Source organism: Zonotrichia leucophrys, chromosome 5 (genome assembly GCF_028769735.1).
Source record: "Zonotrichia leucophrys gambelii isolate GWCS_2022_RI chromosome 5, RI_Zleu_2.0, whole genome shotgun sequence".
Lineage (NCBI taxonomy): Eukaryota > Metazoa > Chordata > Aves > Passeriformes > Passerellidae > Zonotrichia > Zonotrichia leucophrys.
Window position 1 is genome coordinate 12,419,207 of NC_088175.1, and position 26,883 is coordinate 12,446,089.

At 40.5% G+C, this 26,883-nt stretch overlaps 1 protein-coding gene across 7 annotated transcripts in view; it reads left to right on the top strand.

Annotated features, from left to right (window-relative positions):
• FOXN3 (forkhead box N3) overlaps positions 1 to 26,883 on the top strand; it is a 200,094-nt gene that overhangs the window by 155,308 nt on the left and 17,903 nt on the right. For 4 of the 7 annotated variants that reach the window (XM_064713824.1, XM_064713828.1, XM_064713826.1 and 1 more), the window contains one exon: positions 22,998 to 23,063. The exons of 2 other annotated variants lie outside the window; for them this stretch is intronic. In XM_064713824.1, the coding sequence (XP_064569894.1) occupies positions 22,998 to 23,063 (66 nt within the window). The remainder of the gene's footprint in view (positions 1 to 22,997; positions 23,064 to 26,883) is intronic. One more of the 7 variants, XM_064713827.1, reaches the window with a different exon arrangement.

Genomic DNA, 26,883 nt, shown 5'->3' on the forward strand with positions numbered 1-26,883 from the left:
ACATAACGTAAAAGACACATTCCTTGCCAAAACTTCCTTTGTGCTGGGCTTCTCTCTAATGCAATTTCCATCAGTAAAAGAATAAAGAGTGCATGGTTTTGGGTCCATTTTGCTTGGCAATACACAAAGGAAAAGAAGGTTGGGATGGGGGCTTGAGAGTATTATTTCTCAGCTACTTCACACAAAGAAATACTGTACTGCTTTCAGAAATCTCTTGGTAAAAATGCCTGCTGTCACAGGCAATCAGTGTTATGCCATTTAGAGACAGCTGTATGGAGTACTGTGGTATGTTATGGGATTGTCCTGGACTTAGGACAGGAGGTCTGGAACTGGGCAAGAGACCTGAATCTGATTTTTCATACTCCCATGGTTGCTAATTGTGGAGTGAGAATGGTTTCAGTGAGCAGCTCTTTGGAAGCAATATTGTCTAACACAGTACACTTAACTCACCTAGTGCAGAGCTGCTTGGTGATAGGCTGGCTTAGAAGGACTGAGGGTGTCTGTCTGTCTGTCTTTGGGTCTGTGCAGTCATGGTGTGCTGTTGTACAGGAGGGGGTGAGAGACAACCTCTGCCACTTGGAGAGCACCCATCTTGGCTTGGCCTTCTGATTTTATCAGTGTGTCTTATCATAGTCCTGATAGTTTAAAATTGGGTTGGTTGGTCTTTCCCTAGCTTGAATTTAAACAGAGCAGCTTGGTTGAATGCTTCATCTTAAAAGGGATGCAGTGTAGGAGAGCTGGACATTTTGGGAGCTTGTTGTTCCCAACCTTTATGTCCATAACAGTAGATGTCTGTCATCCCAAAGCAGTAAGTTTGACTGTAGAGCATGGAGTGCATGGCTCTGTGTGGTGCTGGCAGACGTGTTTTCTGCCAGTTCTCTTAGCAGTAGTCAAGGTTTTACTGTGTAGAAGGGCTGAACCCTCACTTTGGAGGGGTGGGGAGGGAAGAAGCCAGAGAGCCAGAAGCTCTGCCTGGAGCAGGCAGTGCTGCTGCCAAAGCGAGAACAGCCATGACCACGAGCAATTATCGTGGTTCAGCAGCTGCCTGAGGTTGGGAGGAGAGACTGAGCTGTGTGCTTGGCGTGCACTGAAGCTGTTCTGCTCTTGTAGCCCCACACAGGGAAAAAGCAGAAGGTAAAGAGCTGAAGTTCCCCATGGCTGTTAGCATAAACATATGCACATGGACATGCTTCATGCTTGGTGACTTATATCCCTGTTGCCCTCTTTCAAATGATCTGTGTAATACTGAAAATGAGATAACAGTAAATAAAATGCTCAGCCTATTTTGCAACTGTCAATAAACAAATGTCTCCATTTTATGTTATCTGCACACGTTTGGTAATCAGATCTTTCCTGCAGTCCTGCTGCTTGATGCTTTGTACACCTCTCCTTTTGGGATGAGCACATATGAATTTTCTTTCCTAATTAAAAAATGCATTGCTTAACCTAGTTTAGTCCTTGTAAGAGTGGCCATTACTTCATTAATGTGTGAAAAGAAAGAAAGATTCAACTCACTGTACTGCTGGTCACAAGTATGTCGAGGGCAGGTGACTATGTATTCCCATACATAAAATTTGAATTCATTGTCTTCTTTATGCTCAAAACATAACACTTCTTTAGCTGACTTACTGTGAGAACACCTCTAGATCTGTCTCTTTGACATAAAAGAGAAACTGAAAATTTTATCCAACTTATTTGTGTTCTAGTGAATTCCATCAGATTTTATTGGCGTTGTTTCATTTTTCATTTTTCAGAAAAGTGGTTCATTTAAAATTTAATTTTAAGATATGTTTTCTTGATGTTGGTTCAGTATTGCAGCCTGTTCTATTTGAAGTATGCCTCTGGTACATGGCCCAATACATCATGCTGTCGGGCTGAGAGGGGAGAGGATGTTTGGAAATTCAAGAGGAGGTACAGGCCCGTCTGTACATTTTCATATTTTTGGGGGCTTTTGTTCTTATCAGCCATTCAATTTCCAATGCCAGTTTTGTTTTTCCATTCTTGAAGTTGAGCAAACACATCAATATGTGTGATTCTAACGTATTTTGAAACAGAATTGGCGTATTTGTTTGCTAGTATATTCTAGGAAAATTGCATAGGCATTGCGTGATGAAAACAACTGATTTTGCCTCTGGGCATCTCAATTTATTTACAGGAAGAAGGGGAATTGTGATGTGTGAATGAAGGGCACTCTTATTTGTGTGAACTGTTTCCTTTTTTAGTCTTTCAGTCTGGTGTTTCCCTATTTTCTTTCTCTCAGGAATTTATGTATGGTCAGTTTAACAGTTTCCTTCAATAGTGTGTGAGGTTTTGCACATTCTTTTTTGAGCTTGCCCTGGTATTTCCTATTAAAAGAAGCTTCTCTCTGTTTATAGATAGTTTTGCAGCTTTGCTGGAACTGTGAGATCACAAATTCTGTACATTGAGGTGAACTGTAACTTTGTGTTTAACCCGGGTCTGGGCTTTACTTTGTTTGCTTTTAAACATGGTTCGTGCTTTATTTTCATAGTAAAGTCTTGCTGGCTGTTTCTCTGCAAGTACACCATGTTCCTTTGTGTTTGATGTTGGTGTGGATGTAGGCTACAACTAACACAGTAAGAAGAAAGGTTTTTATCAATATTTATGTAAGGTATGTGGTTTATTTTTCCACACTGGATGTATTGTTAAATAATAACTGCTAGAGCTCAGTGCTGCTTCTAGGTACGTTCATAAGAGAACACACATCACTTGAAGGACCAGGTGGGGTTTTTTCCCTAAAGTGTTGCATGGAGAGTATTGTTCAGTGTATCATGTGTTAGACTGCAGTGTGTTCTCTATATGGAAAGAGGGATATGTATGATACTCTGGTGACATGTATATAATTAGTTCTGGGGATGCAAGAGTGAATTATGGTTTGTGGTAATCTGTATATTAAAAGATACTTGTGTTACGTTCTTAAACAGATGTAGAATGGTTTAACCAAATTGAAATAGTTCTGGAAGCGCATTTTTCCTCCTCTTGGGTAGAACAGCCTGCACTTGAGGGCAGAAGGGAACAGGTACAAGTTACCTTAGCATGGCACAGGAAACATTGATTGCTCCTGCATATTATGTATTGCTTAGGTTTTGTTTTGCCTCATACTTGGTTGATGTGGGGGGCTTTGGGACTGCCTTCCTGCTTTGGTGACTAACTCCTCCACAGAGGATGGGTCTGCTTTGCTACCAGCTGGAAATTCAGTGAGGAGGAGGGATGTGCAATTCCAAGTTGGTTCACAACTGCTTAAAAGGAGAGATAAATGCTGAAAAAAACAGGGCTGCCTCCTGTCTGGCTGAGCAAAATGAGGCCAGATGGGTATTTCAGTCAAATAGAACACGTCCCTGGGAGTGATTTAAAGCACAGTCTGAAGCTGAATGTGCGGGGTAGAGAAGAGGTTTGTGATGAAGAGATTATTTCATCCAGCATCTGCGAGAGTCAGAGTGTCTCACTCTCTTCTGTGTCATTTTGTTTTGTCTTTGAGGAAGGTGACTTCAAAGTGTGGCACTGTGCTTGCTGTCCTGCCGGGGTGAGGGCTGCTGTCCTCTGTGCTGGTGGAGGCTGCTGGTTGCCATGGTAATGAGAGGCCTGCCCAGCCAGGCACGGCTCCATTGCTCCATGGCCGTGCCTGCCCTGGGAATAGCCTTTCCCTGCTGGGGAGCTGGGCTGCCTTTGCCTTTCTTTCTGTACTGGCTCTACCTGACGGGATTGGGGATTATAGGATGAGGGTGTTTATTTTTAGCCTGAAAGGGTATCATGGCATATTGAAATACATCTCTGCTCTCATGTGGAAAAACATACATTCCTGGAGTAGTGTGTTTCTTCTGCTTATCAGGGTTGCTTTCCCCTCGCCTGTTGCCGTGTCAGAGCACAAGTACCACACTGGACTTTCTTAGCCGGATCAATCAAATCCTGTATTTATCATTCTCATGCTTTGTAAGTTACATTTCAGTACGCCATGAGCAAGTATGAAGACAATTCCTACCTAAACCACTTTAATTGAGCTTATCCACTTTAATATTCCTTTCTGAACTCATCTGCTGCTCTTCAACACCAGTGACTTCAGCAGCATTTCTGATGCACAGCGTGGTGAGGGAGGTTCACATCTGAATGCCCAAGTTCTGCAGTGAGGGGCGGCAGCCAGGAGCACTCCCTTGCATGTTGCTGTTTTTGTGATGTGGCCTTTCCATCAGAGGATAATCTTGGTTGGCACATGATTCACACATCCATTGGTTAGAAGGGAAACTGATAGCTCCTTCTGTCTACTTTCTCTTACTCTCTGTGCACCTAGGAATGTTATACCATGAAGTTGTAGACCATGGCCCATATTTTTATATCTTTTTTACCTCATTTCATCTACTCTGGCGGTTACCACAATATATAAATCCAACCATGAACGGAATCTTCAGTAAGGTGTATTTGAAAAACCTTTATAATAGTTGATTAAAAATCTTTGTCTCTGTGTGGATAAAATGTTATTAAAGCAAGAGATACATAGTAAATGACACTAATTCAGAAAATACATTAGGTATATATCATCAAAGTTTTTATTTCTAAAAGTTCTAATTCTGTAAAAATTAGAAAGCAATGGAACTAGAAGCCTGGTTGCATTGTTAAGTAGTGCAGAAGTATTTTAGTAACTCTAGTACTAATGAGCAGAACATATTTTTTTTCTTTTATTTTTTTTCAAATGGCATTAGTATTCCAAACAGCAAAATCCCTGGCTGGAGAATTGTAGAAATGATGATTGCTCATTAGCAAATAGAATACAGATGTTCTGTTCAGTTTGCCTGAGTGCTTCACATAAACACCTTGGGGAGTGACTGGCACAGAGTACAAAACTTGATAGCTTAACAGTGTGCTAAACACTTTGGGGCTGGCAATAGAAGCAGAAGCATACCATGTAATTTTGTAAAATTTCATGTAATTTTTAATTATTTGTGGTGCTTGTGTAACGCGACAACCTTCGTGTGGGAAGTGTGGGGGGAGAGGTGTTTCTACAGGTCTGTGGTGAACACCAGAAAACTGGACTTGGGTCAGCTCTTTGGAGGGCTGTTCATGGGTTTTTGGTTGGCTCTCTACCTTCAGCTTACAGAGGAGCAATTTCTGTCCTCCCTTGATGTCTGTGAATCTCGTATCAGTTGTACAGTTTTGCATTTGCCTGACCAGTTGCTCAGAATTTCTTGGCCCTCTGAGACAGCATCATTTTGGTTTTTTCTCATATTCTCCATGTCTCCACTCTGTTTCCTTTGTTCCTCCATTCTCAACCCCACAACAATAATCCCAACAATGTTTTTTTTCATTGTAATTAATTTTTAATTGTGTATGTGCAGCAACTGTTTTTGAGGCTATATTAAATAAAGACTGGATTAGTAAGGCACCATTAGGAGCTTACTGATAGCTGTGTGTTAGTGGCTGTGGGGTTTTGCATCCCATTGTGATGTTACTAAATTCAGTTTTCTGCCAATGCCAGTGGTGCTTAGGGAGCAGCTGAAAGGGGAGATGCCCCATCTCTGCTGAAGGAGCCAAGTGAGTTAAGCTTCTCTGTGTCCCTTGATCTTGGACTCTGCTCCTTGCAGGATTTTCTAAGAGAGAGTTCCCCTTGAGTGAAGATGCAGGAAATGTTTGGGGTTTAAAGCCCATTTTAGGAATTGCAAATCTTACTCATGCAGTTGGGTGGACTTCTAAAGAAAAGAAATTCCTAGCTGTGATGTTACTTCGGTCTCTTGGCATAATGTGCGTTTCTGTTGCACTTAGTTGCCAGAGCCAGCCTGGAAGGAAGCTGAATGAATTTTGAAAGTTTCAAAATGCATTTATCTTATTAAAGAACATGTTAATTCCAGTTCTTTTGGATTGGTTGGTTGGCTGGTTGGCTGGTTGGTTTGGGTCAGGTTTGTTTTTCTGGTTTTGTTGGGAATTTTTTGTGTTAGTTTTGTTTGGTTTTTTTGCATTGGGTACAAAGTCTTCAAATTGCTGTCATGAAGGCATGGAGCAGCAAAATTGCTCAAAAGCATTACCTATTTCAGACTGGAGCTGAACTACCATAGCCAGATTGCCTGCTGCAGCTATGCTGCAAAGTTATTATGCATTAGTACATCCTTGGCAAGCAGTTATTAAATAATTATTTTGTGAAAGCTTATTAGACCATTTAAAGCAGCTTTTCCACCTTAGTGGAAAAGTCCTCAAAGTATTGATCAATGTCAGCATTGGGAATTGATCACATGATACAAATGAGAAGATGGCATTGGGTACCCAAAGAGCTGGTTACAGCCTCAAGGTTTGCTCTTGAGAGCTTCCATCTCTTCTTTTAAAAAAATACTCTAAAGTAAATGGAACTTCCTTTTGTTGGATTGTCCTGCTGAGTTGAAAACAATCTGTGTGAATGTGGAAAAACCATGGTAGATATCAAAGTTATACCAATTCTAGAGGAAGAATCAAATTAAAGTGAATTGAGGCAAGTGGCATCAGCATGAAGTGATGCTGTCTGCAAAGAGTACTTTGCATTTCTATATCTTTTTACAGCCATAATTGAGAGAAGAATATTGGGCAACTTCACTTACAAAGCTCTTGTTTACTTCCTCCTCTTGCCTTAAAGCAAACAAAATAGTCAGGCTCATAGTTTGGAGTTTATTGAATGAACCCAAATCACTTATGTGCTGTTTACTTGTAGTGGCAACAAGGCAAATAATAGATGTAAAAATATTAGCCAGACAAAAAGACAAAAACCTTGGCCCAGTGGTAAGCATTTGGAAACTCAGTTAAAAAGTTCATCAGTGATTTGGGCTGCGGGATAAAGGCACATAGGAAGAAGCAAGCTGAAAGTAAAATGCCTCAGCAGGGAGGTGTGTAAGAATACTTGTGATAAAAATGTCAATTCTAGTGTTATCTCTTCCTTTCTGTTTCTGTTTCAGTGCACCTTCAATAAGTATTGAAAATCACATTAACAAACAGCAAGGGTGTGAAGGAAAGCATGTTAAAGAAGGAAATTAATGATTGTGTTAGCTTGATGACCAAGGCACTGTCCTGTGTTGCAAAGAAGATCTATCCAAGGCAGATGTAAGTGGGGACATAAGGTTTCATATTAAATCACATTTTAAAAAATCTGAGAAATTGTAGACTGCAGGCCAGCTAAAGCAGTTGTTGTCAGCCAAGACACATGTAGTAAGAAGCAGTCTTTACCTTAAAAAGCTTGCAGAGTGAGTACACCAGCCAGGCAGCCCGTTCAAAGGAGAAGAATTAAGCTTCATCCATTGGAAAGAGAGGATGAAACACATTACCTGAAACCACAGTGTCTGCTTGGACATAGGATGTGAATTTGAAGCTGTACTGCTCCCAGGTTTTTTTCTGGCACAGGTTTACATCTAGTCCCATTGGTCTTTGATAGACCTAGATACTGGTGAGGAATAATTGTTCCCATATATCTTACTATAGGGTTCATCCTTCAGTAGGGATACAGGGTTTAACAGAGTGTCCAGATGGATTGAGCCTTCCCATTGCTGCTTGGAGGTCTAATGTGCCTTACTTTGAAATTGATAAATGGAGTGGTAGAGAATTGTTGCTGTGATATGAATTATTCCCACTGTTATTAAATAATAAACATGACCACAGCGACCTGCTCACTCTCTAAACTGGATTCCTTCTGTGCTTTAATCTTTGTAATGGCTTCATTTTTGAACTACAAAATGTCATGGGTGAGCTGTGGGCTTCTGAAGACAGGGGCAGCAGAAGGAAGTTGGTAGATTGATACCATATCATGTGTATCATAAAATAAGGTAGTAAAAAGCCTCAGGAAATTATATTTCTTAAGTAATGCAATCAGAATTGCTCTTAGACAGAGAAGATTGTTTTGTATTTACTAGCTGTGTTTACTGCATTTTCTAATGTGCCTAAGGAAACTTCTGGAAGTGGAAAATGGAGTTCTAGACCTGAATCTGTATAGTTACTTTTGGGAATAACAGCAAAAATGAGTGAGCTTGATTTGCTACACAGCAGATGCCAGGATTATATGATGTGGAAGGAATGTTTTACTTTTAAACCCTTTCAGTGTGATGACATGCAGGGGAGAGGAAGGAGGGGCTGACATAAGTGCCCTTATGTATTTTTAACCTCTTCAGTGCCCTGAATCCAGAGATAGCAGTTGATTCATGTAAGCACAGCCTGTCTGCATAGGTGGACTCTACCAAAACAATAATTAAATATAGTGTATGTTTCTGGATTAGAGCTAAATGGGAACAGAATATAATACTAATTATTCTGTGGTTTAAAGCCACACTGCTATAAACAGAAAATGCAACTAGCAGAGAAAAATGAGTTTGCATGAAAATAGATGAAAAGTACAGTGTGTCTTTTTTGGTATTTATGTATTATTTAAAACTAGTTTAGCAGATTATAAAGCTTTTGATTATAGTCAGCTTGTAAGTGTGTTCTGCTACATTGTGCAGCATCTCAAAATAAAATGGACCAGCAGTTGTTTACAAAAGCTAAAGACTTTCCAAGACAAAGCTCATGGGAGGAGCAGATGGTATTTGGGCATTGTGTTGTGGTCTAGCAATCCACTCACTGCCATGTTGGGCTGATTCATAGAGTTCCATTTGCAGAGGCATCCTAGTGAGCAGCTTCACCAAGAGAAGAAACATTTGAATGAACTTTTTTTGTGCTGTCTTCAGTAAATGCCATTGACTGCTGCTATATTTAAAGAAAGGGACAAGAGTGTATCATAGCCTTGATTGAAATGAAGTGGTGTCCTTTGCAAGCAGTGATCCTGCTGCTCAGGAGAGCTTTCCCGTGTTGGCTGTGGTAAGGTGAGCAAGCCATGCAGATGAGGTTCAGCCCCAGGTGTTTGGGGTGGGATCACTCACAGAGGATTGCCAGTGGCCTGTGGAGTGCAGGCAGCCCAGGTGTGCTCCTCAAGGGCACCCCATCACTCTGGGATCTGCCAAACTGTGCAGCTGAAAGTCCTGCAGAGGGAGAAGGGCTCCCACTGCCCTGTGGCAGGCTGCTGCCCCCCACCTCCCCTTCCCGCATGATGTGTTCCAGAGCTTGACAGTTTCACTTGGACAGGAGGGGAATGTGTTCTTCACTAATTAAAAGGGGGTGAAAATACATTCTAGCCAACGGGAGAGAAAGGGGAGGAGGGTGGTGGGATGCAGGAAAGGGGGTGGGGGGGGGATGATGTGAAACCTCAGGTGACATGATCTTTGTGGCATTTCCCTTTTAGGCACTAATAAATCTAAGGATGACTTAATATGCAGAACCTGTTGAACCTGTTGGCAAGAACAGAGGCCCAGATCCTCATTGCAGAGGGTTTGTTTGTTGCTACCAACTGCATTTCAATTGCCTAGTGATAGTGTTTGCTTTCTTGGAATTTGCTTTCTGGTGCAATGTTCCAGCAGTCCTGAGAGCAGCCCTGCAGAGGTGGAGCTGCTGTGGGCCAAGGTACAGTGGGGCTGCAGGCCCCCCAGGTGCCCAGCCCTGCTGCCAGGAGGGTAACAGCAGAGGAGTGCCATGGCTTCAGAGGGGCTGAATGTGAGACACGGGGGAAACTGCAGTCTCTTCCTACTCGCACTGGCAGGCACGGTTGGCGTTAAACCCATTGCTTTTATAGGAACAGGCTGACCTACTTATTAAGGCATTGTGTTTCAGTGTTCAGCTATGGCTGTCTGCCCCAGAAGGGTTGTGTTTCCAACCCTGCTGAAACTCAGCCCCCAGCCATGGCAAGTCTTGGACAAGGCATGTAGATGTGTCTGTCCGGTGTGAGGAGCTCTGGTACCATAGCGAGGGGCACCACATCTTATCCCTGTGGGAAAAGGGAAAAAGCCTGCTGAAGGAACTGATATAGGCCCAAGAGGAACAGGAAAATAGAAAGAAAATTGGAGAGGCTGATTTTTAAATGTTATGAAAGATTTTGACCAGAAACGTGTTTTTAATTGCATTCTGTGGGGTAGAATAATAGCAAGCCACTTGTGGCAAGAGCTGTGAGTGTGCTTGGGGTATCTTAAAGGAACCCTGCTTTGCCAGCTTGTGAAATTCAGAGGTGATGGTAATCAGCTACCCTTCCCGAGCTTCCCTAGGAAAGCACAGGAAAGGGTTGGTTTGAGAAGAACAGATAGAAATGAGCAAGGTGGGAGACCACCAAACATCTCTGTGGAGTCAGGGAGGAGCTCCCTCTGCATTTGGTCAGCTGGTGGCTCTGTACTGATGTCAGATTTGTGCATCTCATGTCAAGGAGATGATGGCATCAGCCATCATGGGAAGCAGTCCTGCAGCTCTTTCTAGCCATGGGCTTTGGACTATTATAGCAAATCCAGATTTCTGTGAGCAGGTGTCAAAATGTGGTGGTGGATAAGTTGATACAGAGCTAAGAAATGTCCTTTCTGTGTCAGGCCATTCCTTCTGCCTCTGCTCTGGGGGCTTTTCATTTTTTCAGAGCTGCTGGGTGTCATGTTGCTACAACAGCAAGAACTATCTGCTTCATCCATCTGTAACAGTGAACTTAGACTGTGTCTGCTGCTCTGACTGGAATGTATACACTTACATGGCTTTAAAATGAAAAACAGATTTGTCGCTCTGACAGGACGTCCCTAGCTGATTTAAAAGAAATTTTTCTGCTGTTTTTATAGAGGCTCTTATGAATATATCTGTTAAGTTGCCATCCTGGAAAATTGAAATAGTTGTCCAAACAGTCAAAGCTTTCTGAGAGATTTCCTCCAGTTGTGCCCCTGAAAAGCTGTGATGTCCTTCAGTATTTGTCATGTAGGCTTGGCTTTAAGGACCAGGAAGAAGGAGTTCATGTAGTTCATGTAGACATGCTCAGCCAGAGTGTTATCACAGATTTTGCAAAATTCACTTTTCTGCCTTTTGTGATTTTTCTCCAGTACCTTGTACTTACATGCATTCTCTTTTTTTTTTTTTTTTTTTTTTGATGTACACATATACCCTTGTCAAACTACTTAATAAAAGTTGGGGGGGGGGGGACCAGAATTTCTGTGTTTAAATTCTTGAGAGGCAGTCTGCTATCATAATGATAGAGCTGTAGGATTATTACCCAGAGATACAAAATGACAGACATCATAGTTAATACTCATCAGCATCCTTTCTAGAAATCTCAAACAGTCCCATCAGTAAAAAGCCTAAGCAAGCTGTGCTGCATTATCCTGATTGAGGGCCAGATCATATTTGATGTTGCTGGCTGACATAAGTAGAAAATAAAGTTTTCCCACTTCTAAAACTAACTTTATAAATAAGCTCTTTGTTACATTCAAATACATCCTCACACTTCTGTTAGAATACCCAGTAGTGACATGAAAACCAACCTCAAATGTGTTCCCAGATACTTTGCCTTGAAACTAAAAGGGTCTCTGGTAAAGGGAGATGTAGCTCAGTGCACACACAGCACTAAGGAGTTTGTGGGTTTGTGAATTCCAGGTCTTTTCGAACCAGTATCAGGTCTAGCAACACTGATTTTTAATCAGACATAATTACCACTCTTAGTGTTCTTTGAAACAAGTGACTAATGACTTCTCCCCAGCCATTTTAAGGCTTTTCACTATTTTCCATAACTGTATTATAGTTGTACAATGTACCACTTGTTTTTTTACTCTAAGGAGTCCTGTAACTATCAGATCTGTAACTGTGCTAATATTTCACTGACAATTTTGCATAAAAAAGAAACATCTTCTGTGACATATTCCCAAAGAAATGATATTTGTGGCTTTTATAACAAAAAAATTATTACAATTCTATAGAATATACCATGTTTGTTATATTGGAGGAGATATTGTTCAGGGGAGATATTTTTAAGGGGAAGAGGATCGCTATGATGTTTTCAGTTCTGTTCCTGATTATGTGCATGGCAGCTGTTTGCTGTAAATGATGGCACTAAAATGAAAAATAAATCAAGGGTTTTTTCTTTTTGCATTTGTTTTTTTTTGAGGTTTGCAACCCTTATCCTTCGAGATTTCCCTGCACTCTGCTGGAGATAGGAAGGAGAGAAGCAGGGAGATATGGACTAGGGAGGGAACTCTTCAACAGGCACACTGGGAAGCTAAACAACTGCTGACCTTGTGGCCATGCCAGGGAGGAGATGTGTGCATTGGGAGGGCCTCTGCACAGAGGGTGGTGGGGTACTGGATCCATTGGCACGCCCAGGAGAGGGCGAGCAAGGCAAACATGTTCTCTCTGGGTTGGTTTGTTGTAATCAATCTGATTACCCAACATTATTAAGATGCATTTGCCCAGACAGCCCATGTTTTGCTCTCAACAGACACTCAGATCTGATGCACAGATCATGGTAGTAAATTGATTTTGCACTAGCAGAGGTAGTACAAACTGTGTGCTATGTGTATATGAAGTAGAACCTCTGAGAGGCCAGAGAGGGGCCTTTGTGTTGCACTGAAAAAGTTTGCAGAAACTGCTGCTTAAAATCAGTAAAACAGCTCTCTCTAGAGTTTGTTGAAATTTTGGAGTACAAAAGGAAATGTGGGGCTTGTAAGCACAAAGTTGGCAAGATGACTAAATACCTAATAAAAGCAAGCTCCATGTTTCTTCATGGCAGCTTTTGCCTTGCCACCCACTTGGCGGGAGCAAGGACTGTTCCTTCCCACCAGAGCCATGGCTGCCTGGGGTCAGGAGCTGCCTTTGGTGGGCTGCAAAGAGATGAGATCTAGCACCATTGGGAAGGGATTTTCTTCTGCAGCCTCACTGTATGCCCTTGAGAATTGTGCAGAACATGCTTATGATTGTTGTTAATGAAAGCACTAGTCCTTTGTGAAACTGTCCTGAGCTATGGCTAAGTTGCCCAGCTGGTCTAGCCTGGGGCTGAGCCCTGCAGGATGCTGGTACCCTGATCCTCCTCCATGGATGCTGCTCATCCTCTCACATATATGTACATATAAGTGTTTTCCTGGATTACAGAGCCAGCTCTCACTGTTTTCTGGATCAAGCTTTATTTCATTTATTTTTTAAATGTTTTTTTGTCCCACTGCCATACTTGAGATGGAGACAATACAAAACAACACACTCCATTTTCAGCAGGCTTCAAAACCATTTTTATTATAGCATGCACACTTTTATACATTCTTACAAAACTCATAAGTTTACACTTTACTCATTGGTCACAAGAGGCAAACAAAGTGTTTATTGGAATAGGCAGTTGCAGGTTTCTCTTATTTATCCTTCTTTCTTTTCTGGTTTCTCTGTCAACAACATTGGTAGAGAATTCTTTCAAGGGTAGATATGGATCCTCTTGTCAAACTTGTCTCTGGCTCACAGAAATTGCTGTAAAACCTCTTCCACATCCCACAGCTTATTTTAGGCATGGCCTGTATGTGTGATCAGTGCTTGTTCAGCATAAAAAGAAGGGGATGAGAGCTTCTTAGCTTACCCACTCTGTTTTGTGGAGTAAATACACTTTACACATTTCAGATGATGAGCTGAAAGAGTCTGCAAAAGAGTTCTGATAGTGTGCTGCCCATTCTTACTCCTTTGGTGACTTCACCTGTCAGCTAGTGGCCATTCAGAATTCAGGGTGTTGGAGCAGGATCATTCATAGCAAATCAGAGGTTGGCAGAAGTGGAATCCTATGTGTCTCCTTCATTTTAATTAAATTAATTTTAATTAATCAAATATAATAGATAATAGTAAAAAAGTTGTTTCAACTATTTTAGCTAGAAAGGAGTTGCATGATAGCAGTTTGGCAAGTTAGAAGCATAAAAGGAGGCCTGTAAATGTGACTTAGCAGCAAAATCTTGTCTTAGTGCTTGCTCTTTAGACTCTCAAATGAATTACTCTCTTGCCACATTTTAGTTCATAACATTTCATATTTCCTCTGCTTTTGAAATACGTAAGTAAAAATGCCAGTGCTGTCAATATTGAATTTACATGTTTGCTAGTATATAGTGTAGATGGTGCCAAATTAGCAAAATGCTTAGTGGAATTCAACTGAATTCAAGGAAATGAAAACAAGGGAAGTTTTGAGAAGTTTTTTCAGGTTTGCAGCATATCTTCCACAAAATCTCTTTTGTGAAGTACGGTAGTAAGAAACAAGAAAACTTTGATAATTAGGAAGCAGTGTTTAATCTAAACAAATGGTGTTGCAGTTCTTTTAAATAATTCCTGTTCTTATGTGTGCTGTTTAAGCTAAGTTAAAGCTCCAGCCTAAGGCTGACTAATTTCACTGTAAGGTCTCTTCAGTGTTCAGCCTGTGTTCACCATGTTGCTTTAACCAGAAGTTTTCATCAGAACTGGTCAGTGAGGTTTCACAATATTGACTGTTGTAATTTGAAAGTAATTCTGCTACTCCATGGGTTATCTTGAAGACATCTGCAGTGAGACTTCCAAGATCTTCAAAGCCTATTTTTGTTTTCATACTTAATGATAACAATCCTTCAAAAATGGCATTGGTATTTTTTGCACTGCCTTACCATTGGCTGAGCCTCATTCCTCAGGCTGCTTGAGAAGCTCTCTGGCAAAAAAAAGTCAAAAGGCCCTAAATACTAGATTCCTGCTCTTCTGTCATTTCCTTTATTGGAAAATGAAAGAGGTTTAAAAGGAGTATTGCAGGAAGAGTGGAATAAGTTTCTCAGATGATGGCAGTGTGACTGTCTTCCTCCATTGATTTCCTTCAGAGAAGCAGAAGAGCACCTTGTTCCAGCCATGCTGAGCATCGCTCCCTGTGCTCAGTCATCATCCACAGAGCTGGAGAAGTCCTCAGCATCTCCATGTACTTGTCAGACACCATCCTGGTGCATCTGCAGGTTTATGTAGTTAAGCCTTTGTGCAAATAGGCTTTCACTGCCATAGTTTCTTCATTTTGTGCTCTTCCCCTCTCTGTCATAGCTTTGCAGAGAGCTTACCTGCCCTAGAGAAGCAGTTTGGAAGGCAGCTTCCAAAGGGTCCCTTCCCTTGGGTCACATTGTGAGCAGCAGCACACTGTAAATACTTCTGAAACTTCACATGCAGACTTCTTGCTTTGTTTCAGCTCCTGTTAGAAGAGTTTACTGGAAGTGTTCTGATTGCCAGTCTTGTCTTCAGCCAGTGTTGCTTTACTGAAATTATCTTTTAACTTAATAGTCCTTCTACCTTGCTTTTTACTCCTGCATCCCATGATTACTTCAAATTGATAGTCTTAGTACCTCTGTCTTTGTTTTGCTTAGCTGAACAAGCCAAGCTCTCTGCTTTCTGTTGTAAAGTCAGTTTCCATGTTGGTTTGGTGGTCTAGCTGGTTTTTTTTAGGGTTTTGTGGTTTTATTTTCAAAGAGTGCATCTTCCCTGCTTTTTTCTAGGTTTCATCTAGGTCTTGGTGCAGTGACTTGCAGAAACTGCAGCTTTCCCCAGGCTGAGGTATAGAGCTCCTCAGTCCAGTCTGTTTTCCAGAGTTCCACAGGAAGCATTTAGTTCATCAGAACTTGCTCTTTCAAAATAATAGATCTTAAACAAAATTAGGCTTCCTGTTATCCTTCCCAGTTAATCTAAACTGAATTGCTTCATGGTCCCCTGTTCCAAAGTCATCCTCATTATTTAACATAAAGAGCAGACTAGAATCTATTCTTGATCATTCAACAACATGGATAAAGAAACTTGTCAGCTGTCACATCCAGGAATAACTGGTCTTACCATGGTTAATAGCATTTGTTCTCCAATCTGCACTGTGAAGTTAGTCTCCCTTGTTGACATAATTCCCATTTCTTTAATGATGCAGAGCTCTATCCAGATCTATATGTAGTGTAAGAAGTCAAGAGCAGACCCAGTCTCTTTCTTAGAAATCTTCTTTGACCATCTGTCCACAGCATTGCCAAACATTTTCTTTTTTATTCTATTTCCGAAGTCTGCTCTTTCTTTATTGCATAACAGTATCCTACCATATAAAATCTGTATTTTCTTTGAAAAGCACAGACCTTTTGACACCTGTTTCACTAATAATTCTGTTCCACCCTGTTTGTGAATTTTCCTGTAATAGCACTAGTGCTTTGAGTTCCTCTTCCATTATGGCAGTCTGCCTGTGTTATTAGCACACAGCTATTTTAGCTGCTGGATTTTTTGTTCATCCACTCTGCTCTTATGTTGGTTTTAGACTGCATTTGGCTCTTATGCTATATACAGTGCTCTCATTGGCAGTGTCACATGCCTGACCTTTTTCTCATCATTAGCAGCAACTTTTTTTTCTTCAAATCCCTGAAATACCCCTCTCAGTTTTGTTTTCATGTTTATCTGATATTTGCCCCTTTGCTGTCTGAATCCTGAAACCAGTGGGGAATTTATGTTCACCTCCCCAGGCATTTGCTCGCTTTGTTCTTGGTGTGAATTGTGGCGTGGTCATTCCAAGAGTTGGGGCATTTGGGTGAAGCCCTCCTGAAGACTCATCTTGTGGTGGAAGTACCCTGAAGCCACCTTTTCCTGCAGAACTTCAGGAAACTGTAGTGGTTGAGGGAGGCAGGGGGACTGAAGACATTTCCTCAAGGGTCACTCAGGCTAAGGGAAATGCATTGGGTCTTTTCCAGCTGGCACGTCCTGTGCCTGCTGGACTGAAAGAGGCACTTGGTTCTCAAGGCCTGGTGCACACAAATATATTTTGAAATAGCAGTAAGAAGGAAATGAGTGCTTAGGAAAACACTGGTATGGGACAATATAGGATATGGTTTACTTGGTCTTAAATGGTCAGAGTTTTATAGAGGACTGCTTCCTGGTCACAGTTTTATAGAGGACTTCCTCTGCTGGCCATCCTCCCACTTTGCTGAAAGAGAAGCCTATTGTTAGCAGCAGGGACATGATGAAAGCTTGAGCAATGGTGACCTCGATGTCCCAGAGATAACACACATCTGCATAACTGGGTACAAAGAGCATGTGTGTTTATGTGTATGTGTATTCTTCAGTCAAAAAAAAAAAGTTTGCAACCTGTAAGGCTGCAAGGAGTTACAGCCCTCATAATCACGTCTTCCACTGTAGAAGCTGAGGCTGCAGCAATCAGTCAAGAAGATGGTTGAAATTCCTGATCAAAAATTAGGTAAGTACATGATGGAACAGCAAATTGTTTCTCTCTTCTGTGCTAGCTCACTGGCCAGCGTTTTCTCTAGCTGATGTTCTCTGTTCAGTACTCCAAGCCACACAGGCTGGATGGAGTCAAAAAACTTTACTGTTGCCTTTGTGATTGGTAGATTTTTTTTCCTCCATGTCCCTCTGCACTGAAAGTTAGCCTTGCCAGTGATGTGCATCAAAATGAAAAAAAAATTAAGGAACAAAACCAAAGCAAAAATCTCCAACCTGCTTTTAAGCTATATATGCTATAATGCATCATCTTTATGTGTAAGATGTTGTCTCAGCTCTCTTTAGTCAGGTGTCTCTTAAAATATTTTTTATTTTGCACTGGTAAAATGACTATCAGTATTCTGAGTCTGTCTTTTAACAGTTGAATGATCTCAATCTTTACTCCTGAGATGAAAAGTTAGGATGCTTTGTTTTCCCACAGCTTTCTGAATGATAAATGAACCTCTTTGAGTTAGTGCATGCATAAGACCTAATGAAACTCTTTCTACTATCATTCTTTTTATTAAAGCTAGCATTCTTAACAAGAATACATTGCAACTGTATGTTTGGTTTACGGGTTTTCAGCTGATAAAATGGTATTGTTAGAGAATGGAAATTGTATGTGTTGCTTCATGACAATACAAATGTAACAAAATATAGAAACAGGAAAAAGATTTCTGGGAGAAATGTTCTGTATTTTTTTAAATTAGGCCTCTTACGATACTTGTGCCATAGCTTACTTGGCAGTGCCAGAAATGAACCTAAATAGGAGAAATTATTAGTTCATTTAGACCTGTGCCTTTCTTCTTCTGTGTCTCATACTAGATCTATTTAAGGAGTGTGAGATGCTTCACTGTGACTTGGCATTACTAATGAAGTTGCTTCCTCCTGACCTCTATTGTATAGCTTCCAGAATTCTCATGCTTGGTCTTTCGTGCACTGTTGTTGAGATATGAATATAACTTTTTGTTTCTTCCCAAGATCTTGGTTCTGAATCCTACTGGTTTATTGTACTCTTCCACAAGTATTCTGTTTATTTTAAGAGAACTTCTCAACCTTATTTAAATATTTCAGAAGTGGACTCAGTGGCATCCCACATGAAGGAGTTTGACAGAGTTACAGTACTTACAATTCTCTTCAGGTATTTCTTTCTGTCTTGCACGTTGCAACTTTATTTTAACAGCTATATTCTTATTCCGTCATTAGGCAAAATAAATTAAAAATAGAAAGGAAAAAAAAGCAAATGGGGAAAAAAAGCCTTCATTCTGTTCATTATTCTCTATGGTTTTGACCTGACTTATACCAAGGTTAACCATCGTGATATGGGAAGGGAAAAGGCACATCTGTTAACAGAGAAGTTAAGCAGGGGCAAGCTGCTCTTTGCTCCGTTGCAGTTTAATAAGCCTGAAGGTAAAGGTGGAAGACAGTGTTGCTTTTGCACCATTTTACTACTGATGAAAATTGAAAATATCAAAGAATCAAATAACAAATAAAAGTGTAGGAATGGGCTGTGCTAGAAAGTGAGGCAGGAAAGGGGTTAAAAGACTGATTTGTAGACAAGGAATGATCTGAACTTCTGCCTTTTGAATACATTGGCACTAGGTGTTAGGCATTCCATCTACACTGGGAGCATATACATGGGAAAAAGTAGTGGAGGATGCTGAGGCAGAAGTAGAATGGGCCCAAAACTAGCATACTGAATGGTAAAGTGAAGTACTTCACAAAAATAGTTCTATTTTAGATGTAGTAACTTTAAATTAAAAGAAGATCTTATAAATTCCTTCCTGATGAGATACCACAGCAATGGTTGTAGTGTGCAGATGGTGCAGTTTATTTACTAACTACATTTTTTACGTCAGTTGGCTGTAACATTTTCTTAATACCTAAATATGCATCTTAAGTGCCTCTCTCTAGGCATCTGTGCAGGAAAATTCAGGCCATGGTTGCTTTGAACTGCTTTAGCTGCTATTTTCTTTAAAACCTTATGGTATGGCTGTAAAGATAAATTTCCTTTTGCACAGCCAAAAAGGCACTATGTTACCCTAATTTTTATTTAATTGGAAGGGGATGGATTTGAAGGGTTTGATCAGAGTTTAAAATAGTATCAAAATAATACAAATTACTGTAAATCACTTTCTCTCTCTATAAAATGAACTCTGATCAGAGATCACAACATAAAAAAGAACAGCTGTCACATCTGGCTTTCTCAGGTACATGACTGATTTTAATTATTTTTTGTGAATTCTAGAATAAAGAGTCTGCTACCTGAGGGCTACCCTCTGCATTGCTTGTATGTAATCTCACGCTAAATATTTCATGCCTACCATTTTGCCACTTCACATGTCTGTGCAAGACAGATTCTGATTTATACAGGTAACATGCAAAGCAAAGTTTGGCTCCAAGTACATCTTGACAATATCGTAGAAGATGTAATTCCAGAGTGATACTGTAGGTTATTTTTTCACTGAAAGAACTAGGTGCTGTTTAGAGATTTGGTGTTCACTGTTGAAGACTCTGCTGACAAGGGGCATGAATCTAAACTGCAGCAAACAGAACTGCCATGAGGTTCATAACACCACTGGTATCATCTTTGTGAAAACAAGTTTTGTGTTTAAGAGCAATGCTGGCCAGAGCAGTGCAAGGGCAGGTACTGCATCTGCAGTAGAAATCCAGCCCCTTGATGCCTTTCATGCCTTACAAGATCTTCTAAGTGCTTAAGGCTTCTTCCAGGTCCTTTTTGGTACCTTGTGATGGATCCTTGGTGCGTGAGGGACCAAGCACTGAAACTTCAGACTGCAGCATGAAGTACCAAATGTACAGCTGGACTGCAGTTGTTTGTTACGGAGAACTGTGGCTGCTGGCAATTTTGTCATTATTTTCTTAACACTCTCCAGTGTTGCCTGTTTGAGACTTTGACACACTCTTACTTCTTTGTACAACACCCGCAATCCTTCCTTTTCTTCATTGCTTCTTACTTCCCTCCTTCACAGGGAAGGCTGGACATCTGCTTTCCACTGACCAAAAATTAACAGTTCATGTATGCAGTCAGTTCACCATTTACTTGAATTAGCAAAAAAAGAAGCCAGAATGCATTCATTTAAATACTTAATTTTTTATATTCCAAAACTTTATATGTAGTTATTTTTAACCTGGTTTCCTAGGGAAAGATGTTCCTGCAATCATGCTTCACTAACCACCCACTGTTAATAACTTCAGGAGCCTTTGTGTTGATCACAGACTTCAGGCAGGGCAGAGATCTCAGTTCTGAAATCCCCAGCTGCACGAGCACAGGCCAGGTAGAAGGGACAGGACCCAGTTACCAGCTGGTGGGGATGCAGCAGTAAGCAAGGTCAGGCCTTACAGCTACAAATGGGAGCATCCACGTGGAAGAGACTTCAGTGGGGAAGGGGCCATCAGCATGGGGGCACTGGTGGGGACCAGCAGCAAAGCCAGAAGTGCCAGTCTCAGCAAAGGTGCCTTTCAGTCCCATGCCTTTGGTGCTGCTCCTCATGGCTACTTCTTGGCTCTTCTTGACACACTGCTCATGAGAACGCCTCCAGATTGTGGACAAAAATGCTGGAAAAGAATGTACCAGCTTTTCAATCTGCCTCTTTTTGCAGGCTCAGACAGCTGGCCCTCGGCCCTTGTCTCACTTGTGCACCAGTCCCTCCTTTTTCTTTCTTCCTTGCAGTAGGAATACCAAAAGCACACTTTCCTGGATGCTACTGACACCGCCATTCGTGCATGCCTCTGAGCTCTCTTACCTCTGCCAAGGCATTATGGATTAGCTGTCTAGTTTCTTCAAGAATATACCAGCAGAAACAGAAACATAGCAGGCATGGATGGGCTTTGAGACATGGCTGTGCTGTGGGAGACAGCTGCTGCAGATGCAGTCCTTGTGGTGAGCAGCTCATGTTCATGTCTCACGTCATTGCAGAAACACTGTGGTGCTGTTAGTGGTCCAAAGGCTAAGAATGCACCTTTCAACAGAAACTGGTTGCATCAATTTTATCTCAGATCACAGAGCTTATTACACAAACAAAACCCAAAGTCATCAGGAAATGTGCTTTTCCTGGTAGTGTCCTTTTATTCTTTCAGCAACAAAATTCGCATTATGTTACAGTGTCATCCGCTGAACTAAAACAAAGCAAAATTTAGGAACAGCCAATAAATAAATGCTGAAGTTGGCTGTAGGAATTATGATATGCTAAATTCAACTTTTAAGAATCTCTTAATTTTATGGGATGAAAAAGAGGGAAGAATTCTGGTGAATTTGGTTTGTCTTGCTTTTTAACATTAGATGGATTATTCCTCTTTAATTGGAAAGCACACACTTGCTGTGTGGTGTGTGGATCCAGTCTTGCAACATGGCACATATTTGGGAATGATGCTGTTGGGAAATGGCACTTTCAGCATAGATAATTGCAGCAGGAATTCTGCTTTTGAGGTATCTTCAGACTTGAATATAAGTTGATAATGCTGCTTTTTCTTTGGAAAATGTTGACCTGTCCAGAAGACACAGGCACCTTTTATACTAAGCCTGCTGCTGCTGCTTCAGCTTCAGTTTGATGCCCACTACACTGTTTCCTTGTTTAGTATTTTAGCAATTAAATAATAGAGCAGTCGCCTTTAGAAGAGTGCTTGCAGCTATTCACAGAAAAGTAGTACATACTTAAACAAATAAAAAGTCCCTTTTTTAAATTCTGCAGTCAAGTGAATTTCTGTTTGGCTTAAGCAGATTTTGAAATCCTGTCTACGTCATTTGTATTGTTAATATATTACAGGGCTTTATACCACATCACATTACTGGGAATAGATTTGAAATATATAAAGATCAAAAATACAGATATTTTTAACAGTGGTAAGTAATTTTCTGTCATAATAGCTGAAAGAAAGTGCTATGAAGCTATTAGTAGTAAATTAATTTTTTTTGGTATGTAATTTGGTATAAATACTGACAAGCTGAAAAAAACCCCAACCAACAAATGCATACTCATTAGTCATTCAGTTTAGCAGCACAGAGGCAGCAGTCAGCCAGGGTGTGCGTTTTTATGTCTGCTTCAATTGCACACTTCATTTATTTGGACATGGCATAGGCGGCTTTCTCTGTCACACAGCATCACTGCACGATTAGCAAGTTGTGCCCCAGGGCAGCTGGGACGCTTTGCTGGGGCAGATGTTCTTTTCAGCTTATTCAGTGGCCGTTGTGGGGTTGTTTACTGTTGTCATAGATACCTGCATTTCCATAGCAGCCGAGCTGTTGTGTGTGAAGCAAGTGAATATAGTTATAAAAGGATCATATTTTGTTCTGTCTCTATAACTTACCATCTGTCAGCTGACTTTTCATGATGGATTCAGAAACCAATTTAAGAATAACAGCAGCCAGCTGATTATTTTTGCTTATATTAAAGTTACAGTGGACAGGAACGCAAATAAATTGATGCTTCGATGAAATGCTAGTTTCTTTTCTTTTTCTTAATTGCAGCAGTTTGTCTTCCAACACTTCTTGAAACTTTGCTGAAATCTTTCTTGACAAATAGAAATGACCAAGTGTCATCTTTTGTACTTGCTGAGGTATTCCTTGTGCTTTCCCACTTCTCAGCTGTCAGCTCATCCCTCTCTGTGGCTTCCAAATTGTGATGTTGCTCCTGCTTTCTCAGATCCTTTGCAATGAAATCTAAATACTCTCCACAGAATTAAACAGGGAATTGGTGAGGCTAACAGCAAAGGTATCATGCACACACAAGCATAAGTATGGCTCAGTGACAGATCACCACTCTGTTTAATAGTAACAAGGGGATCACATGCAAGTTTGGGGATAAATTTAATGTGTAGCCAATGAGCCCTCTGAGTGCTGAACTCTCCTACCTTTTCACTCAGAGACATGGTCAAACCTGTAGTTTAGCAATGGGGGTAAGAAGATTAGCCCAGTTGTAAATAATGTATTTATTGGTTGATTTTTCCAGATCCTGACATTGATGCTGCCACTGCCATGATGCTTTTGAATACTCCCCCTGAGATACAAGCAGGTTGTGAGTAGATATTTCTATAGCATATAGCAACATAGACGTATAAAATTAATATTCTCTTTTATAAGTATACAGCATACCAGATAAAAAGGATGTAATGAAGAAATATAACTTCCCTTGTAGACCCTTGCACTTCCTTGACCCTTACATGAGTATAATTTTGTGGTTCATATTACATTTGTTACATGAATAATATTAATCCGTGATCTCTTATGTAAAAGAGAGGTTATTGTTATTCATGACATACACTTAAATGAGTAACATACTATTATCCATAGTGATAGAAAGCCTGGGGCAACAGCCAGGAGAAAGGCAGGGAGAGAGAGAAAGAGCAAGAGAGTGAAGGATACATGGCATATGGTTCTGTTTTCATTTTGTTTTGATTTGACTCCTATCGTGTAAGTTACCACAGCCATCTGGATACTTTCCATTCACTTGGGCACTGTTTCAGCTCCTTCCTTGCACACATCCTGCCTGTTTTGGGTTTTTTTCTCTGACTGATGCAAGGCGGTAAGCAGGTGACAAGGAGCAAAGAGAGGTCTCACTTCCTGCCAATACTCTCCTCCCTGTTCTGTGACCAGACCTGAGGTTTTAATGCTGTGCATTAACAGAGCCTGGACCCCCACTGGACTGGGCTGTGCAAATATTGCAGGAACCATCCTGCCCTACAGAGCTTGCAGTGAAGGTGTTACAGGAATCCATAGTGAAATACAGCTGCACAAAAACAGAGAATACAAGAAAACAAACGTATCACTGGCCAGCAAGCGTGGTAGTAATGCCAAGTTACAGGCAGCTCTAAAAAATAAAGGCAGAAGTTAAAATAGAAACCATTACCAAGACTGTCTAGCATCTCTGCTATTGTTCTATCCTGGGCAACCAACTCCAGATTCCCGGGGAAGCCTTGATTTGCACTTTGATACTCTGCCTGGGGAAGAGAGTCAATTACCATCAAAGCATTTCCCATGCAGCTGAGGAAAGCTATTGTCAGGCTGCTTTGTGACCTTGCCAAAGGAATGCTTCTTGAGAAGCTGCTCTCAGGAGAGCAGGATGTACCAAGAAACTGCTCTGGAAAGTGAAGAGTGGTCCTTATCCTCCTCTCCTAAGCAGCTTTCAGGAACTGTGCATGGTAAAAGGGCAAGCAATACCTGCTGTGTGTAGGAAGGAAAAAGGAAAGATTTTGTTGGGAAGAGGAGGTTACACTTTGTAACTGATTAATTAGCTTTATGGTTTTAAATGACCATTTAAAATTCCACACCCATATGTGAAACACTGCTAACAATCACAAATGAATTCTAAAATCAGCTTCTGCTTTTATATGAAATCTTGAAATGGTATCTGACAAACATTGGTTACTATTTACTCCAATTCCACCATCCCTTAGTTTTCATTCAGAAAAACATAAGGCATAGTAAAAGAGTAAAATACTGTTATTAGGATTATTTTGTGTTTGTGTAGGTTTTACTGTACAGACTTATAAAACTGATTGTTCACATTGCTACTAAAGGTTAAGAATATGCAATTATAGTTACAGTGTTAATGTCAGAAATCAGTTTCTCAATTATTAACACCTTGCAGTATATTCACAGACCAAATAAAGGCAGAAGTTCAAAGTAGCCAGCTGTGTGCAAGTTTCTACTGAACCTGCAATCCAGCTGGTGCCAGGAGTTAAAGCCTGAAAGATACTGTGATATGCTAAGAGAGGGCATGTAGGAACATAGATTTAATACTTTTTGCTTCAGTTTATTGAACTCGTGTTTCATCAGGTTTTGTAGGTTAGTGTTTGAAAAGAAACAGCAATTAAAACATCTGCTTCCTTTAGAAGCAGCTATCACAAGTTACAAATACTTGGGATTTTTATTAGTAGTCAGTTCATGAATATTAATTCCAAAATATTTGACTTGCACTGAAAACTGTATCTTGACCTGCAAGGCAGTGAGTACTGTCTGGGCCATCTTGGGCAAGTTGCATCAAATTTATGGGCCTGTTTTCCTCTTGTGAATCTAATTTGGAGAGAGGACAGAAGAACACAGGATGGTGAACAAATGGTAGAGCTCCATTTAGAACTCATGGGTACTAAACCAGTGAACTTTAGAACTCATGGGTACTAAATCAGTGAAGTCCCTGAGTTAGTTTTGTACAGTTGCTTTTTTGTACAAAAGATTTTCAGCACACCAACGTCTTGAAAGTGCATATTGCTAGCTGTCATTCTAATTCTAAGAGTGTGGCATCCTGGGCATGTCATTGAGTCTTGCCAAACCATGATGTTTTGCCATGATTAAAAGGGGAGATAGGTTTTGGTGCTTTTGCAGTGTGTTGGAATTCTGGAGATTCAAGTCACTGGAAGCATGTAGGTAGCAACACCTTCTTAATTGGTGAGGTCATTTTGAACTTTGAGCCACTTGCTTTTCTGGAGGGATGAGTAAAGAAAGGGGCAGTATTAGTGTATGGCTGCTACTGCTAGTGAACAGTGCTGTGATCAGAGGGATTGGAAATAGTGATTTAATCCAAGAAACTTCTCAGTGCTGTTACACATGGCTCCAAGTTCATGCATAGTCCTTTGCCCGTTGCTATATAATTTGTGAATTGCACACAAATGCAAGTACATTGCTCAACCTAAAGTTTAATGCTGCAAACAGCAATTAAACAGTGCTCACAGAAAGGATTTGGGTGGAAACCAGGAAACTGAGAGTCTTCCCAGCTCTGACATCCACCTTCTGGTTTCAGTACTCTCATCACTGCTCGGTTGGGTTGGCTAGAAACTGGTGGCCTTCAGAAAACTTAGCAACACTGGTTTTGTGAGTGGTTCCTTATAGGAGACTGAAGTACTGTGGTAAAGATATTTTAAAAATAGGTTTTCTATGGTTTAAACCAGTGTCTCTCTGATTTGGAAGTCTTTATTAATCTTCCTCTCAAAACATAAAACCCAGACTAGATACATATATTGTAAGTTTGGTGGCGGGACATGTAATTCCTTAAAGAGATCTACTTTACCTCTACACTTCTACACTTCTAACATTGTACCCCAATGAAATTTGTTTTTTAAACTAATGCAAGTGGATTGTATATGAGCAAGATACATATACAGGAATGAAGACCAAAAAAATTGCCTTAATGACAGTCAGAAATTATCCAAATAGGATAAAATAGAACATGCTGTTTTGTTTGGACATTTTTATTGTACATGAAACTTGATAGATGTAATGTTCTATTTCTACTGCTTATGGACAAGTCACTTAGTATAACTGAGACGGCTTCCAGCCTAACTTTGAGTACCAGAAAATGATAAATCATTGAGAGTAAAATGTTTCGTAAAACTGTTTTTACTGACAATTTTGTATTAAAGCAAAAACTAGGAAAATATATTTTCATAATGTTCAAACTTTCTGTCGCTAGGGTTTGGTTGGGATTTTGTTTTGGTTTGTTTTACTTTGGTGTTTATTATTAAGCCATTAAAGGGGTGAAATAAATTTGGAAAGAAAGCTTACTTTTATCAAGTACTTTCTACTTCTTCCTCCATACTCCTCATAATATTTTTAGGAAAAGTACGAGTGTGATAGGATTATCAGGATACATTTTTCTCCCCCATCTCAATTTTTGTTTAGAATAAATGCCTTGTTGGATGCATCCTAGATTCACAGTTTGTAAGGACTACGGAGTATGATATTTAAAAGCTATGAAATTGTCCTTGAGCTGTAATATACAAGTTGGGCAGATGTCATCAAATTTGTGCCTGGGATAAGATAGCTGAATAAAGTTACACATCTGGCAGAAAGCATTTGCTTTTGGCAACTTCTGATGTCCCATCCACTATAGATCATCAGCA